This window comes from Dermacentor variabilis, chromosome 4 (genome assembly GCF_050947875.1).
Source record: "Dermacentor variabilis isolate Ectoservices chromosome 4, ASM5094787v1, whole genome shotgun sequence".
Taxonomy (NCBI): domain Eukaryota; kingdom Metazoa; phylum Arthropoda; class Arachnida; order Ixodida; family Ixodidae; genus Dermacentor; species Dermacentor variabilis.
Genome location: NC_134571.1, coordinates 57,128,430 through 57,146,703, shown reverse-complemented (window position 1 = coordinate 57,146,703; position 18,274 = coordinate 57,128,430). Strand labels below are relative to the sequence as shown.

Here is an 18,274-nt window from a genome sequence, read left to right as displayed (position 1 = left end):
TTCGACCCGATACTCCATTTGCCAGGGAGTGCGCAATGAAGCCTCGAATTTCGCAATACCGGAATGACAACTACGAAAGTCCAAGCAAATATCGGAGATGCCTGGTCGCCTAAGAATATATTCTGGAAAGAACGCGAAAAACAACAACAACAAAAAAAACGCCGGCTACTACAACGGCCTTGGGATTTGTTTGGCACTGGTGAAAAGCAATACGTTCTTCAAGTGGGATGTACAGGTGCATGCTACACTTCTTTCGCGCTTCAATTGTCTCTCTCCCTCACACGTGTTTCTTTTATTTGTTTGGCGCAGCATCACATTGTTCCTTTAGACGTATTACGCTTTCAGTCGTATTGCATGCGCATTCCGCTCGCCAGTATGGAATGCAACACGAAGCTTCTGGAACAAGAAGCCAGTTCGTAATCATGCATGTGCATTCGTTTCGTCGCTACCCGGCTTGTTCTCTCGCATCGCTGCCGGTTCTGCTTTCTTACATGCGCTGCAAAAACCTCTGAGAGAAACCTGCTCGGTTTTTCTCTGCAATCTCACTCCTGCCTCGCTTCAGATGGCGTTTCCTTGTTTTCTTTTCAAACAAAAGTAGAAAGGACGTACTAGCTGATTTCGAATTCATGAGCTTCACAATTTAGTGAGTCAACGCCATGCAATTTGACACGGCGTGTATACTTTGCAGCTACGAGACAACAGTATCAGCAACAACGACAAAAAAAAAAAAAAAAGAAAGAAAGAGCAGCGCACTTTCGTGCAAAACAGTACATGTTGCAAACACCGAGAACAGACTTGCGCATTTCCATCTCTGCGTTAAAGCCCTATTCGTAACTCGGTCCACCGGTTCTACGCGCAGAAGAGTGTTCGCACGAGCGTCCTAGTTTCCTCTAGAGAGCTGTCACATTCACCGGAAAAAAATAAAAATAAAAGAGAGAAAGAAAGAAAGAAAAGAAAAAAGAAAGGAAAGATAATATTTTTTTTCATGTCAGCACAGTTCCGACACTCAGCTGATCGTAATGAATCTCAGTTACCGTACACAGCTCCCACTGGCACTGAATATTCTTTTTTTTTTGCTCCACGAGAAACAAAAAACTCGGCTACGCAAGTAGCTTAAGGAGTAGGGCTTTTCTGAGTACTAATGCTGAGCGAAGCAACATATGTTCCGTAGACAGACGACAGGAACCAACTTTGCAGTTTTCCCCACTTTAACGTTGCTGCGAATTCTGCCGAAGAGCGAGAAACCAGCCACCTATTTATGCTTGCACGCAAGTGCACGACAACTTCTTCGCTAAGTAATTATTTTAATCGCTTTAAAATTTTGCCTAACCATTAACACAGCTTCGGCCTGGTGGTATACCGTGGCAAAGTATTTTAATAGCGCAAGGACGTCCTTGCGCTATTGAAATGATTTAGCTTTGACCAAGCTAACATGAAATTTATGTGTGACTTGGAATTCAGGAACAAGTAATGTACGTACACCTAATCGTAAAACCTCGCTACGTTCAGTGAAACGTCAGTTGAAGTTCGCGTTTTGTATCTATGTTTCAGTCTGACGAGAAGACATGACAAAGCACACACACACGCACACGGAGGCACAAGCACACACACACTCTCTCTACAAGTCTCTAAACATGAAAGCGTTCTTGGCGGCTCTGAGCAACCGAGTAAACGATCCTGGCAAGTATGTGGCCCTCTTTCTTTTCTATACCGAAAACTAGAGAGTGTAGCTTCATCTAAGCGATGTACGCTTACACGCTTAGTTTAGTTTAGTTTAGACACTTAGTTTCCTTCGTTCTGTATGCGTCAATAAGGAGACTGCTTCGTGAAAGCCATTTGCTCGGTCAAAGCGCCACATCTGTTACACTAGCCATGACGCTTACACGAATCGGAGATGGTCTCAGCGGGATGCTTAGCCAATAGGCCACGAACGGGAGCCCAAATGCGCCAAGAGCATAATCCGGTTGTCCGTGGCCCGAGGAGCGGCGGCTTTCGTCTTCCGGGCGGCAGTTTGCACGCGCGCCGCGGCTAGACGTCTCATCGCATTAGTGAATGCTCACTCGCCGCCAGGGATCTCCCTTCCCCCCTTTCTCTCTCGATCCTCGACACAGCGAAGATGTTCAAACGCCACCGCGAGGATTCAGGTCTTCAATTAGGGAGGACGAAAAACCGGCACCACGGGTCAGGGTACACTCCTGTTTTTTTTTTCCCTGCTGGCTGCTCGGGCATGACTTAATCATATTACAGTATAGCGCAGCTAGCAGCGAGAGAACCTGAGTACGGGTATGCCCGCAGCCGGGGAGATGACTTGCCGAGAAAAAAAAAAACAAGATTCAAGATACTATTATGCCGCTTCAAAGATGAAAATTGAGTGTGAGAAGCTGTCAAAACGTAGTGAATTGGTACGCCTACTTTTCTAGCAAGCAAGGGAAAAGGCCTAAGATCAAAGAGGTGGGGTGCACATTTACCAGCGAAGTTTTATTACTTCGGCATATTTGGGGAAGTTCTTGCTCAAGAAAAGGCTGAGAGAAACCATTAATAAGCACGGTGACAGTTAAAATATTAGAAAGCGTAGTCCTTCTCTACCTTGATGCACACTAAAAGCTGCGTCATAAAGTGAGAACGTTTTATAAAAGGAAAATCCCCGGAGAGTGTATATAGATGGTAGAGATATCCTGGACAGACAGGTGCATAGGCCTACTTGAACAAGCTCATTTCGTGGCATGCCAAACGAACGGAAGGCTACGGGCGCCCCCGTGGCGTGCCTATTGGCGCAAACATCTCACTTTTGTTGAAAGAAATCTATCTTTCTATTTTATTCGATAATATGTTTGCCGGCAAGTCAAACAAAGCGAGAAATCATTACACATCACTAAGACCTCACGAATTATACACTAGAACGTAACCCTTTGTCGTTTTATCATGCTAGATTACGCATTGACGCAAGAACGACGTGACGGTGTCATTGGTTTGAGAAATACACAAACTACACGCATCATGTATGAAGCTGCTGTAATTTTTGTCTTTAGGGAGCGTAAGTACCCAGATAAGGCGAACAAAATAGCGAGAAATGTCTCTGGGAAAGAAAAGTGAATTGCTTGCAAGTGTTGAACAGCTATCTCAACCATCTTCTTGTCGTCAATAAAGAAAAAAAAAATTCGGGTTAAAGTACTCTTGATTTCTGTAAGACTTTTCTAAGCTTCCTAAATAAATCAAGTCTCAAATACTTTTGTCCGAAACAAATTGATTCAGAAGCACATACCAAGGAAATGTAAACTTTTCCAGACCTATTGTTATACATTACAGGCTACAGCGCGGGGCTGCCTTCTTTTCTCTAAGCGTTGATTCTGCTACTAGTATATTCATAGTAATTCTGGCCACTCAGCAAAACAATTTGCGTTTGCCGTTTTTTCTGCATGGCTCCTGACACAACATGGTGTCTTTTATTGAGTGCATGTGCCTGTCCAGAGGTTTAGCTGCGAAGAGCTCACTTCATCATTACGTACTGTCGTCATCCGTAGACAGTGCTTACTGTGATTTCTACGGCAACACTTCTGTTCTCATCGGCTCCGCTATAAGATGAAACGATGCACTTTGCGTGCTACGGTCAAGGTAGGAACGCCACCACGTTAGCTTTTCGCTATTTCCAAGTCATCATGCCACTCGGTCATCTCGTTTCCCATCTATCTAGTGAGAGTCAGCGCGCGTTTCGCTACACCTTCGCTAGGCGTTAGCTACCGCGCTCTGCATTTTTCTAGACACGCTTCATTTTCTCTTTGGTTCTGCCATCCTGCATGTGCAGGTTGTACCCTGTGAATGGTTCTTGCTCACACCTTCAAGGACACTGCACCGCGTCCTTGCCATGACATGAAGGTAAAACACGCATTACATTCTGCCTGTAAAGGATGCACCTCCGCAGGTATAGTATTAGTGAGGCGAAGCTACTCGCGAGCGCGAGCGCGCGCGCGCACGCACACGCGCGCACACACACACACACACACACACACACACACACACACACACACACACACACACACACACACACACACACACACACACACACACACACACACACACACACACACACACACACACACACACACACACACACACACACACACACGCACGCACACACACACACACACACACACGCACGCGCACGCACGCACGCACACACACACACACACACACACACACACACACACACACACACACACACACACACACACACACACACACACACACACACACACACACACGCACGCACGCACGCACACACATTCAATTGGGTTGGTCAACCGGTCAGAATTCAGTGCTATGCTTGCTACTCGTCTATACGGCGAGAAACATAACGTACTTACACCAAACCACATGAGTGTACTAGAAAGAGTACGGCATCATTGCTGATGAGAATAGTTTTTTAATAGAAAGTTTTTCTGCATAAGTATTACCATTTACCATGTACCAAGACCCCGGATACATGGATGATAGGAGCAGCGCCGTTACTGACATCCTGTAAGTTTGTACAACCATAACACAGAAGTAACCTTTTTATGTCGCATGAGTGCTCACGTTGAATGACAACAACAACAGGCACTGCATGCTGATGGCTGTCTTCCTACCGGCGCTCTACGGCAGCTGCAGGTTATAACAGGACCGGTCATGCTAATTCTAGCATTTGGACTTTGGTTAAACTCCTGCCAGGAGATCGCGTAACCAGCGTGGCTGTACACGTATAGTTCTCTGGTATGCTTGGTTTGCGGAAATTGTAATACGGATTAGGACACGCTATTTTTTAAATTGTTTCTGGCACACTAGTTGCTGTTTTGGGAACCTTGATCGTCAGTGCCATTTGCGTCGAAGGCATAGTAGAAGAGACGAGCCTTCCAGAATGACTTCTTGAAGGGTGTTGCACGCGAGAGGTGCTGGTGATCGAAAAGCCAAAGCAGTGCGTGTCACAGAAGCAGCGGTGCTGTGAATTCTGCTGACTGGCGGTGCTCAGCATTACTCGGCGTGTGAAAGGGAAATGGTTCCCAGAAGGAAGCGGTCTTGAAAATCCTTACGTGGCACCCGGTTATGTGGCAGTTTCTGCTCGGCATAACCACCATAGTCCTATACGGCTCCCTCACTTTGTGATTCTATGAGCGACACAAGAAAGAAAACAGGAGGGCATGTTCTGCCATCACCAGCATAACGAAACAATCTTTGGCAACACAGTTTCCTGGACATAAAATAAAGCATACTTCAGGTAATCTAACTGACACCGAACGTTTGAGAGAAACAGTGGCATGAAGAAAAAGTACTGAAGAGCTGCAGGAATGATACATTATATTGAAAGTCTGACACAAATTGAACCTGGTAGTGCAGAGAGACGTGGAATTTCAAAGCAAGACAAGAAATAAACCGTGCTTCCAGTATTTTAAGGTTTATTTCTTTGCTTCACATGTGCAAAAATAGGCACTTCTTTTGTTGTCCACATTTTAGAGAACTCCTAAAAGGCAGCATGCGCGCGACTGCTGGGGCCATTCTAGGCACTCAGTCTTCATTTTTGTCATGGCGCTCCTCAGAATATGTTCTACTTATATTCAGCGTGAAATAACACTCCAGGCACTCACGTCTTCTTGCATTGGCCTACGCTTTTGAACTTTGCTGTCGTGAATTTTGTGTAATATTCATAATTTTCCAGCTGAAGGATTCCAGGTGAAGTAGATTGTTCTTTAATCTCTAGTCTCTTTTTTGTATAAGCTACACACTTTTAGGAAATGTCCAGCATATCAGATAGAAAGCGACTAGTCCTCAGAGCACAAAAAAGCAAGGCTTGTTTTCAGTGAACCGCGAACAGTCAGAGCAGCGTGCGCTCGTGGAGCAAGCCCTGACGTCACGAACATCGTCAACGTTAGGGACTAATAATCGGCAGAGAAGGTCCGAGGTTGACCCTGAACCATAACTACGCTGCTTAGCCTCTTTCGACATATCGCCCAACAGCCGGCGTCTGATAGGTTATCATACCATTGTTCATGGACACTGTTCTATTAATGAAGCATGATCCACATGCTGTAAGTCAAAACTACAAAAGGGCAGCATTCGACAATCTAAAGACATGTTTCGTGGGTAAGAAGGCTGGATGTACTGGTCAAAAAATAATGTAGCAATAAATAAAGAAAGAAAATCAAAAGGTAGTTTCTCTGTTCCCACGTTCCGGAATGTCAGGGCACAATAACAGCTTCCAGCTGAGATTATGAACGTGTAAGAGGCTGTCGCAATAGCACCAGAAGCAGCGTGAGCCCTCAAGTATGGATGCAGTACAAGTTACACGCGCTCCTGTCGAACCTCCTACTGCATCGACAGAATGCAGGGCGCAGTTTTGGTTGAAATCAGCGGTTTTCGTAACAGACGACGAAGTTAGACCAGGTGAACTGGGAGTGGTAAGATCTTAGGTTCAAGTTTCACAACTGTGAGAACATGCTAGGCATGTGAAAAAGCGTCTAACGCAACACAGAACGTGGTTGGGGCTGGCCTTACCATAGGTATCCCTGGTGGAGGAGCCTGTTGTTGGGTTTGTGAGGCGACCGCAGCGGGGCAGACCTGACATGAACCCTGGAGACCAGGGCAACATTGGTCTGCGCCTCTGCGACCCTGAAAAGCAAGGGCCGCAAGGTATTCGTTAATAGTTATGCGACAAAAATTAAGAGAGAGAAAGAGAGCAACCACGCTCGGCCGCCGCCACTTAACAACGCCATCCTGCGGTACGCCCGCTTAGGTATGCCTGGAATCTTATGATATCGTCTCAGTGGTGTTTCCGACGACATTTCAGGTGGGTATTGCCTGACAGTGTGCTGCCGGCAGCTGCCCCAGATGATGCCACAGCGGCATCACACTGAACATTTAGACGATTTCTGAAAGTCGCAGCGCAGTGCAATAGTAAGTACGGCTCGCTGACGAGATAAAAAAAATGACTCATACGAAAAGTGCGGAAAAAAAGCGCAAGAAGCTGGAAGCGAAAATGCGAGATGCTTTTGCACAAGAAGCACGTACGCGCGCAAGCAAAAAAAAAAAAAAGAAAGTTGAAGCAGTTCCAGCTTCGTAGCAATGGGGAGAATCGAAAGCAAATCTGCGGGCGTAAACATAACTCTCTTACCAGCTGTGAACACGCTTAAAGTACGTTACGAATAGGGAGAAACAACCAAACCGCTTCCATTTTTATGTATGCCACTATATTGTCAAAAGGCATATTCCGGCGCGCACTAAGACTGAAATAATGGAAAGTCACAGGTGAGCACGTGCTGTAGGCTATATATATAGAACCACACGTTCGAGGCAACACCGCAAAGTGTTTTCGGCATTGTAAATACAATCTGAGCGCGTTATAGGCACTGCGTCTTTACGTATGTACGATATTTTGGTGCTATGGCGACAATCGCACATGGACAAATTGAGGCTTCTATTTTTTGGTTTACGCAAATTTGCCGAGTCTAACCGACTGAATTTCAACGAAATTGAGGTTGCAGCTCAGTAATGAGTAACTCATTACCTCTAGACCGTTAATACCGCACCGTTAACAGCATGTATAAAAGAAGCATTTCCGACAGACGTTTGCTGTGCGGCTTCACTGTTCCTTTAACGAAGGTAAAGCTAGGCATGATAACACATGTCTTATGCCGGCTTTTAGGAGACGTTAGTTGATAAAAGTAAAACATGGCGAGTTGCTACTGGTTAATCTTTAAACGAGGCTCTTAAAACGAGGGACAAAGCAAACGAGGACAAATGCGCCGAAGTAGGACGAGGAGACATACGGCGACTACAACTGTGCAGTTATCGGCACATGTGTCCTGTCTCCCTTCTTGACTTGGTCCCTGGTTTTAAGCACTGCTTTTAAACTTGAAGCGCTCGTGGCGTCGCCATCTTTTCTCAAAAAACGCAATGATGCGAGTTTCTTATGAGTACACGTTCAATTCCTGCCACTGCTTTCAAACGCGCCGAAGAATGAAATAAAACAACAACAACGATCAGAAGACTTGTCACGGAGTGTGGTGCGCGCGCCGCGTTGGCGCCGGCGTCGGCGTTTTCGACGACTCACCATGGTAAATCCGGTTGGTGGTGCTTCCCTCGGTTGTCCTTGGGATGCCACCGCAGCAGGACAAACTTGACAGGAACCCTGGGAAACCGGGGGTGGCACCCACAAGGATCGCAACTGGGGCTCCACCACTCCGGCCCCGATGCGACTCACACGCGCCTCCACACCGCCGACGCGTGAGAGTCTCTCTTCGACTCGTTCTTTTAATTCGAACCTTTCGCCGCTCATAAGTAGCAGACTACGTATCCCTAGAAAGGCGCGATATTACAATGCCATTCCTCAAGCCAACGACACGAACTGACTCCGTAATCTACAAGCGCAATAACTTGGTGTAGTAAATGTTCGCTCATCGAGTGATCTTTCGTGGCAGCGTTGCGTAAGTATAAGTTGAAAGCTGTGCCACGTCTGAACTAAACATACCCGTGCGACATGAATGCGTCCCTCCACTGGTAGCGTAGAGCCTCTGCCTCTTTGGTGGCAATGAATTAGGTGGAAAGTACAAAAGAGACACATTGAACTGGCTTTCGATATTGTTGACCTTGAGGATTGTTTTTTCTTAACAAAATTTGCGAAACTATGCGCAGATATAGCGTAGCCTGTGCCGCTATCCACTGATGCTACTGTTTCGAAAACAAAATGTTTGGACAAAGATCTTTACATGACCTCATTTGTCATCCTCACCAGCGAGATTCACTAATTGTCACTCGCATTTAAAATTCACGTTGTTTCTACAGTGTTCCAAAATAGTAATTCAGTATATGCACATTCAGTTCCTTCTCGTAGTCTTAAATACGACATACATTCACATAATGCAAATTGTCTTCGAACGCTGGCAGCAGCAATTGACAATTATCAAGCTTATATTGTTTATATATCAACGAGCGTCGTCGTTTTCAGTACTGTACTCAGCTTCGTCTCTGACAGTGCTTGGTAACAATAGGTGACAAAGTGATGCTTTGTAGTGTCCTTTGTTCTACTTTTACCGTTGGTTTGTTCTTTCTATGTTCTTTGCGTAGCTAACATTATACTACTAGAAACAATATTGTGCTCTTTCTCTTAACGTTGTGTGCACCCTGTCTGCGCAACTGACAACTCTCCGCTGTAATTTACTCAAGCTAACGCCGAAAGTAACACAGATAACAAAGTACGAATAAATTTGCTCCTATCACTCGCCGATGAGGTTACTTGGCTTCTGGCAAGTTAAAAAGAAGAAAATAAAAAAAGTATAACGGAGCCTACGTAGCTTTCACCACGCTCCGAAGCTTTAGATCATGCGAACGAAAAAAAAAAAGCGATCGCTGATGGGCGCGTTCTAGCGCAGTGTCCGTTTGCAGCATCACGCGCAATACATGTTCTGTCGCGGCCCCCGCATCTGCAGTGCCTTGCGTATCGGCAGCGCAGTTTCACCACGAGGGCGCGCTCCCGCATTGCGCAAGAACCTTTTTTGATGCGTACGGAGCAAAAGCCAAGTGCCGAAGCCTAGAGAAGTGGTGCAGTTTCCGCTGGCTGGCTGTCGATTTGACACGCGAATAGCAGAGATAGGCGTAGACGGAGAGTCGCTGCACCGTGGATTGAGGTTCGGCATTGTGCGCCATCGAAAAAAAAAAGACAAGAGAGATAGAGAGAAAGAAAGTATAGAGTGGGCACGAAGGAAACGGAAGCGGTGTCTCCGCATTCAAGATACCCGCGGAGTTGGGTAAAAAAATTGTAGCGAGAGAGGAGAGAGAGAGAGAGAGATAAAAAAAAAGAGTAAGCAGATCGTGTGACAGCGTGATCGAGAGAGGCAATGCGTGGCGGTGCAGAGGGTTGCGTGAGCTACGACGGAGACCGGCAATGCGACAGCATTCAAAGCAGTGAGAGAAGAAGAAGAACAAGAAGAAGAAAGGAAAGGAAGAAGAAAAAAACGGAAAGGCGAAGAAAGATAGAGCACACTAGGAAAGGAAAGACGCCATAAAAGAGAAGTTGATGAAGCCTGTCTATACACGTTTATTCGCTCTGCATATGCGTGACAAGAGGGCCTGTAATAACGCCGAGTCAGGAAGACCTCGGGGAGATAAAAAGTCTCGTTTTACGAGGCAATAAGAGTCAAGCTCGAGACAGGAAAAGATACGGGGAGCCGACTGTACCAGAGCGGATTAATCGGAACAGCACTCAGAGCATAGAGGTAAATAGCCTTAGAATTTATTTTTACAACACTTCCGTGCTGATATTTCTTTAACGACACCATGTATTTTAATATCAGGTGTGGTGAAAAAAAGCGGCTGGGAAATATACCATAATGATTGTTTTTTAAATACTACTTGAGCGAAACAGGGATTACACGTCTGAGATCAAAAAGTATATGTTGTTTCATCTAAATAATGCTTATACTTATGAAAAGGCTGCTTTCCGAGGAGTCTTCGAGCTTATAGAAAGCTAGTTTTATGATTTGAGAAGGTACGCGCATGAGATCAATGCTTTGCCTTGTTGAAGAGTTTCACCGTATAATTTGGGAACGGAAAAATGAGAAGGACTGGTGTTCATTGGTAAATAATAAACGCCAAAAAGACTTCTGCGACTTAGCCAGCCGTAATCCTCGAATTCACAACTCTATGCATAGCACTTCTGATTAAAAGAGGCAGCTAGAGAGAGAGAGAGAGAGAGAGAAAGGTAAGCAAGTGAAAGAGAAAGGATGAGCAGGGAGAGATATTGCGCCCCTGCAAAGACGTCCCTTCTCGTGCACATAAGCGTAGAGTAAAGTCACCGTGCAAGTTGTGTTGTACACGTTAACCTCTTACCGTGACCAGGGTGCCTCTAGCGAAGCGAGTGAAGGAAATTATAAACAATTTCTTTTAAAAGAATGCATGGTGAACTGCCCAAAACAAAGAATGCGACATGCTTGCAGTGAAGTAGAATAAACTAAAGAGAGATATAGAGAGATAACTGTTGTGGTTTGAAGTGAGTCAGCTCCTTTGTATACTCTGTTTCACAATAATGTGGCACTGGAGTGGATGCCATAGCCTAGTTAGAATACAAATTGTGGAGGCACACCACTTCTGTCACAGTGCTGGCCCAGTGTAACACTATTAGAAAACGAATATATATATATATATATATATATATATATATATATATATATATATATATATATATATATATATATATATATATATATATATATACACACACGTTCCGTTTACCCGCCGGCCACAGCGGCCGCATTTCAATGGGGGCTAAATGCAAAAACACCCGTGTTCTTAGATTTGAAAAAACCCAGCTGCGGTCCAAATTCATGGACTCCCCCACTACGGCGTGCCTCATATTCGGATCGGGGTTTTGAAACGTAAAACCCCATAATTAAATTTTTTTTCTATATTAAGTTTCAGAGTAACGTGGCGTAAGCTGGCGTAAGCCAGTCAGGAGCCGCGATCACGTGAGCATACCACTAGGCACGCCCTTTTGTTTCAAAACGTTGTCTGCACAATTTCTAGCCCGGCAGCACTCCTCATAATTTGCAATTCACTGCCAGATTTTACTGCGGAGTAAGAGGTTCGTTCCACAAAGATGTAGTAGTGCAGTAAAAACTGTACTAGCTTCCACCAATCAGGAACGGATCGTGAAAGTTATCGTGTCTTTACGTCATGTATCCTATAAGCCTCCACTCCATTGTGACACACTTGTGATAGGGAGTATATAAACAACTGGTGTTTCCAAAGCCGTGCACGCTCCCCACTCAACGTGCCCCTTAGTGAATGTGACAAATGTGCACAGTTCAAATCAGTGATGTTGCCGCGCAGTTGTCTCTTCTTTCTTTTTAGATCAATCGGAAGTGCTGAGCACATGCGGCGTAATCAAAAGGCGCACTCTTCCTAATGACAGGCCTCGATAAAAGCAGATACAAAAAGAAAAAGAAAATAATAATCTGACGCGGGGATTGGTAGCTAATACAACGGAAATACAGAATCGGAAAATACAGCATTACGAACAAAAGAAGCCTATATCAGCTGAAACTCACAAATTAACAAGCAGCGCGCTGTGCAAAACTTGTCAGTGGCCCCACACTTGCACTGTACAAATGCGCCGGCACGGGAATAAAAATTTGGAGTACGCTGAAGCTTCGTCTTTAAGAGCTGAACGCGATAACATTCAAAGATCCCAGAGTGCTCCTTACGCTTCCCGGCAACTGCAGCTAATATAACGTTAATGTTTGCCAGGAAACGCTGGCGGGGAACGCTACGCACGAAGGCGTGTTTTCTGGTAGAAACGCGGCCTCTTGCGGGGGCCGCGGATGCGCGGATGCGAGCACCTCCTAGATGGTGTTGCAAGGAACCGGGCACGCCACTCTACGAGTGGTTAAAACGCTTGAAAAAGAGTTTGAGTTTGAGCTTCCGCGTAACAGAATTATAATTTCTTGTACATTCAAACTGCAATCCGACGCTATCATATCTGTGGGTTGTGTGCAAGTCGTACTTCACGATGTTTTTGACGCATTTTACTTTGAGAAATTCAGTTCGGTTCCGTAACGCCTCTGCGTTGCACGGGGTGCATGCGTGGTTGGGTATGCGTGGTTCGGAATAATATTTCGCTCACAGGACGGTCGGCGCCGGACGCCGGATACCGACGCCGGATGTTCTGCGACATGGGGCCCTTAACTGTTTCGCGTTAAAATGTACGGACAACTACCCTGTTTCCTTTAAGAGGCCTGTGCTAAGCACTACTTGAAATACACGTATCTAGGTAAACGTAGACTAGAAATGAAGAAATAAAACTGATAACAAATACTGGGCTTGAAATTTGCGCGCACGAACATTGAACGAGCTTGCCAAGTAAATGATCAATCCCGCTTCTTTCGTTATAAAACTGTTCGAACCAAACTGACTCACTTCATGACGGCTGCTCGCCAAAAAGAGGCGAGTATATGCGAGAGCAGACAGCAAGATGTAAAAAAACAAACGCACAAACAAAAAATGAAGAGTACACAAAAGTAATGAGGTAAAAGAAATACAACGAGGCCTTAAAGAGAAGAAGAAAAGAGAGAGATAGTGTTCACTTACGACCGTCTTGACAATGGATACTTCAGGACTGGCTAGCAAGGGCTCAGAGCTTGGCTCGTTGGAAGAAGCTGCGGCGCATCTCTGCCTGTGTTGCTCTGCAAGTTTTGCCAGCTGCTGACAGCGGGTTTTCCTCATGGTGATTCTCTTGCCGAGATATCCTACCGTGGCGTACTCCAGGAGCGCGGTAAACACCATTACGAAACATGTGCCCAGGTAGACGTCGATACTCTTGACGTAGGATATTTTGGGCAGCGCTGCGTTGGTACTGGACATGAGTGTGGTCATCGTGAGCACGGTGGTGACGCCGAGCGCGACGCGAGCTGGACTAGCGTTACGGTGGAGCCAAAAGGAGACCCAGGAAATAACCACGATCAATCCGGCCGGGATGTAGATCTGGATCAGGTAGTAGCCCATGGAGCGGGCGAACCGTATTTCACATACCAGGCGGGAGTAGTTTCCTGAATCGGGGAAGGAGATGGGGAGGAGACACACGCCACAGGAGAGCGCGTTTTTAAGCTGCGCGGCTCCCGCAACGATGCTCGAGACGGTGCAACAGAACTTGCTCAATCGGATTGCGCTCGGCGTGCCCCTGTGAACTCTGTCGGTCATCGCGATCCATATTCGGCCTTGATCGGCACGAAGCAGCTAACCGAGTTTGGTCCCGGCTTAACCATACGCATTTCGATAGTTGATCGGCAACTTGCGAACCATGTGAAACTTTATTCGAGCTATACGATCCTAGCCGCTACTTGAGTCACTCTAGCCACGCAAACAGTTGTAAGTGAGCTCAAGTTAATTTAGTCATTGATTTATGACATCTGTCATTGTGTTAAGACACCTTATACTTGCGTGCACATGACGAATGGCTCAGATTGCAGTCACTGTCTGGAGACGAGAAGTGAAGAAGCAGGAGTTATGTGGGTCCATCTGCTTCCGACCTGATTCATTCTGTACTCGTCGTAGCTGTTGTCATACCTTTATATGAAGATCTTGGAGATGAAATGTTGAAGGGACAACGATGCTTTCGAAGTTGAGGAAAAATCAGTCGAATAATAGCATCATGAATAAATGTGGGCGCATGTTTAGAGATGACAGACAGAGTTCACCGTACCATCGCATCCTTTGCGTACCCTTTGTCGCTACGCATTCTTTACGGTGCCAGCTTGCAATACAAAGTGAACGAAACGCCACACGTGACATATTCTTACTAGGACGTTGGCCAAGTGTCACCTCTTTCGCGCGCCCGATGCCAGGGATAGCGACAATTGTTCGTTGTCGCGACCGTCTCAGCACCAGAAAGTGGCGGCAACGAAGAGGCGGTACTTGGGTTTGCCCTTCAACGTGAAAAGTACTCGGCGTTGGCGTGTGCTCCCGTCCCTTCTACTACTAAGCCAAACAAGGCTGGACAATGACGATTCTCATCGAATCGGTGAGCCACAGAGAAACGGAGGGAAGAAACGTGCGCTTTCGCGAGAGCAGTGGGGTGCTGGAGTTATGTGCATGGAGTGCATGCGCTTGTCTCGTGAGACATGAGTGTTGATTTGGTGAAGCGGAAAATGAGGGAAAGTCTTCGTGAGAAGAACAGCTACCGTTTCGTCCCCTAAGCACAACACTTTGAGTGGTTCTCGAAAACACGACTGTTTGGTCGGGAGCCATTTCCTTTTGCACGAGCAGCGTCGGTGGTTTCCAACGGTCCTCGTTGCTTTAATGTAAAGGACAAATTTGGAGCTAATGCGCGCAGAAGTAGGAAGGACTCTAGTAAGAAGGAAGAGACGCCGACCTTATCAACACATCGTAAAACGTCTACAGCACGTCTGGTGCTTCACATTCGAAATTTCTTTTAAAGTACGTCGAACGAGTAACGACCTTTCGGGACCGAGTTTCAAGCGATTTCGCATTCGCTGAGTTCAGACTGTCGGTTCTCTCAAAATTGAAACATGGTGCCATACACTTAGACCATTACTAGTTGCATTGTCATTTAATTAAATACAAAATATGACGTTTAATATACGTCTATATCTAACGTAAAATCGCCGTTAACATGAAAACTGGATTCAATCATGATATATTGTGGATGTAACCAGAAAAGTAGTCGTAAGGGCCGTCGTACCTGCCCCTAGCTTAGCGCAATGGTGCTCCTACTGCGTATCAAGCCTTTCGGCACTGACTTAAAGCGAAAAGTATTTCTGCTCGTTGTAAGCTTCATTGGGCAATCAGGCGAATTCTCCATGTAAGTACTTCAAAATATTGATGTAATGCACAAGCTGTTCTGCATAGCTAAGAATCAACAATTTACCTTATACTAGTAGCAATGCGAGGACGCGTGTGTTGGTGATGAGATAATCTATTCTCGCAGTGAAGCACGTGGTCAACAAGTGCTCAAAATTTGTTGCTTCCTTATTTCTAGCTCTCATTCTGACACAGCTATTAACTGCCGTTAGGCAGAGCTGTAGTACGCTTCGTTGCTACTCACTGCAAAGCGCTTTAAGTGCACGCATTCTGAGTCTGTAAAAGCACGCGAAAGTAAACGCGAAGAAAGCTTGCTCGTGACACTCGCAAAACATCCGAGTGCCCTCGAATGTCTCTACAAAAATAAAACGGGTATGCGAAGTGGAATCACTACAAAGACTACGGTCGAAGGCTGAAGGGCTGGCTCGAGAACTCCAAATTTGAGAAAATCAACACAAACCGGTGAATGTCAATCATATAATGTTATATACGTTATTTGGACAACAGTGCGACAGTACAATCGTGGTTATTTGCGGGCGTGACATGCAGCACTTACATCTTGTACGATGTGTCATGTGCAGACATTACATCACTACAAAGGTGAGTAACTTGTTTTGTCTCAAGGGAAAGTTTGACGAGTGACTATTGTGACCACAATCATTACTATTTAGAACTTGGTAATTTATCAAGACAACCACTTCTAATGGTATTGCGATACACACGTGTAAAGAAGGCTAATAGCCAAGTTATCTTGTTTGGACACAAACTGCCCGTTTGCGATAAAAGAATCGCCTTCCGCATCTGCCTGTCGCGAGTATGAAACCTTTTCTACGGATAAGCCATAGCGTCCCTCACGTTCATACATTACCTTTTACCGCAGGTAGCAGCTAGAGCCCCCGAGAAGAACGTAAGAAGAGAATCATGCAAAAGGTTTTACACCAAGCTGAGCTTGCATGAGGAATGCACCAAACCTTGTTCCTGTTGACCTGTTTCGGTTCCCGCCGTAGGAAGGAGGCTTCCGTGCTAGGGAGGCAAAAGTGAGTCGGGGAGACAGCAGTCTCATTAAACAACGCTACAAACACTGTTGCAACACTACAAAGCTGTGTCAGGAGTAGCAAGGGTGGATAGAGAGAAAGAGATAGAGAGAGAGAGAGAGAGGTGTTACAATGAATGCCGAAAGGCTGAGAGATAGAGAGAAAGAGAAGATAATGAAAGAAAGAAGACGAACCAGAGGAACAGTGACATCGTAGAGACGCATCCAAAGCAAGTAGCGGGGCAGGCCATAGGAAAATTAGAGGCGCGATGTACTTACGACTATTTTGGCAACGGGCAGTTCCGGACTGACCATCGCCGGCTCAGGCTCGGGCTCCGATGAAGGCGGCGGTGCATTCCGGGAGGCATGCTCTTGCGCCATCTTGGCCAGCTGCTGCTTGGCCGTCTTCTTCATGGTGATTCTCTTGCCCAGATATCCTACCGTGGCGTATTCCAGGAGGGCCGCAAACACCATCACGAAGCACGTCCCCAGGTAGACGTCGATACTCTTGACGTACGATATTTTGGGCAGTGCAGCGTTCGTGCTGGACATTAACGTGGTCATGGTGAGCACTGTGGTGACGCCTAAGGCCACGCGGGCCGGGCTAGCGTTACGGTGGAGCCAAAAGGACACCCAAGAGGTTACGACGATGAGGCCAGCAGGGATGTACATCTGGATCAGGTAATATCCCATGGAACGCACGAAGCGTATCTCACATACCAAGCGTGAGTAGTTCCCTAGGGAAGTGAAGAAACAGGCGGCCATTGGTAAGCTATCTCTATGGGCCGGCGGCAAGACGCGGCTGAGGAAGCCCGCGTGAATCACCACCCACACGACAGCAGATCCTGGTTGCTACAACATTGGTTTAGAGTATTCCAAGGCCTTTCCTATCGGGGAAGTTCAATTGGGTTGCCTGGAGTGTCACTATGTTATTGAGTGTGCTGTTTCTTAGAGAACGTGCTGTTTGGAAGTAGAGGAGAAAATCACACAGAAGATAAGTATAAGCTTTGGACATATACCCTAGAAAATTAGGTCACTTCGTTCCGGAAGATCAAGACACAGATCCCTTTATGTAATGTCCGTATGCCACAATGATTCTATCATTGCACTGCATGAAATGATGACGTGGGCAAAACCTTCCGTGATGATGATCTCAAACGCTACGAAGCTCACGAGTATGGTTCTCATGAAGCAAGCATGAATATGAGCTCGTTCTGTCACAGCATCCTAGAGTCGGTGCAAGCAAAAAGCTGTGCAGCCTAGGTTCATGCATGACAAAGTGCCTAAGTTCATAGCTGGTGCTGTGGGCAGAGAACTGTGCGGCTCCAACATCAATCGCGGCAGATGGCATTAATTCCTTCGGCTCAATCGTCTCATTGACGCCAGGCGTTTCTCAACACCGCGCTGGGTTCCACCTCGGTCCCACCGCTGTAGCGAATTTTCGCGCTCACCCTGTCACGTTTGTTTGCAGCATCCAGAACGCGGTAGAGCACGTATCGCGCACCAGTAAAACACGATTGTTGAAGTGAAGATGCTGACGCACAAACATTCAACATCTACACGGTGTCATGGACGCATTCAAGACTTACTGTTTCTGCAGGGACCTTCCGGAATAATGCCACATGATGGAATGGAAGCCATTCTACTGAGTAGTGTAACAAATCGCCGCCACAACGGCTTGTGATCACTTACCTTCCAATTACCTTGATCGTTGCCACCAGTAAACTGAGCCACCAACCTGGTGGTAAGGACTTGCGGTGGGCCCCGTACCATTAACTTACAACAACAAGACGGCACAAACAACATCAAAAGAGCGGTGCGTAGGTGAACACGCAGGGTGTTAGGAAAGATGGAAGTGAACAAGGGGAAAAGAAGAAAGATAAGAAGAAATTAAAAAAAAGAAAG

The 18,274-nt window shown here is 46.2% G+C and overlaps 2 protein-coding genes across 6 annotated transcripts in view; both read right to left on the bottom strand.

Moving 5' to 3' along the window:
- Window positions 1-18,274, bottom strand: part of LOC142579192 (gamma-aminobutyric acid receptor subunit beta-like) — a 227,596-nt gene that overhangs the window by 14,077 nt on the left and 195,245 nt on the right. The window contains exons 7-10 of one of the 5 annotated variants that reach the window (XM_075689166.1): window positions 13,108-13,565; window positions 8,078-8,155; window positions 6,523-6,636; window positions 5,064-5,138 (exon numbers count right to left, since the gene is read on the bottom strand). In XM_075689166.1, the coding sequence (XP_075545281.1) occupies window positions 5,064-5,138; window positions 6,523-6,636; window positions 8,078-8,155; window positions 13,108-13,565 (725 nt within the window). The remainder of the gene's footprint in view (window positions 1-5,063; window positions 5,139-6,522; window positions 6,637-8,077; window positions 8,156-13,107; window positions 13,566-18,274) is intronic. The other 4 variants (XM_075689165.1, XM_075689168.1, XM_075689169.1 and 1 more) reach the window with 4 other exon arrangements.
- Window positions 16,628-17,187, bottom strand: LOC142577645 (gamma-aminobutyric acid receptor subunit beta-like). The gene has a single exon (XM_075687121.1). The coding sequence runs from the start codon at window positions 17,132-17,134 to the stop codon at window positions 16,628-16,630; it is 507 nt and encodes a 168-aa protein (XP_075543236.1). The 5' UTR covers window positions 17,135-17,187.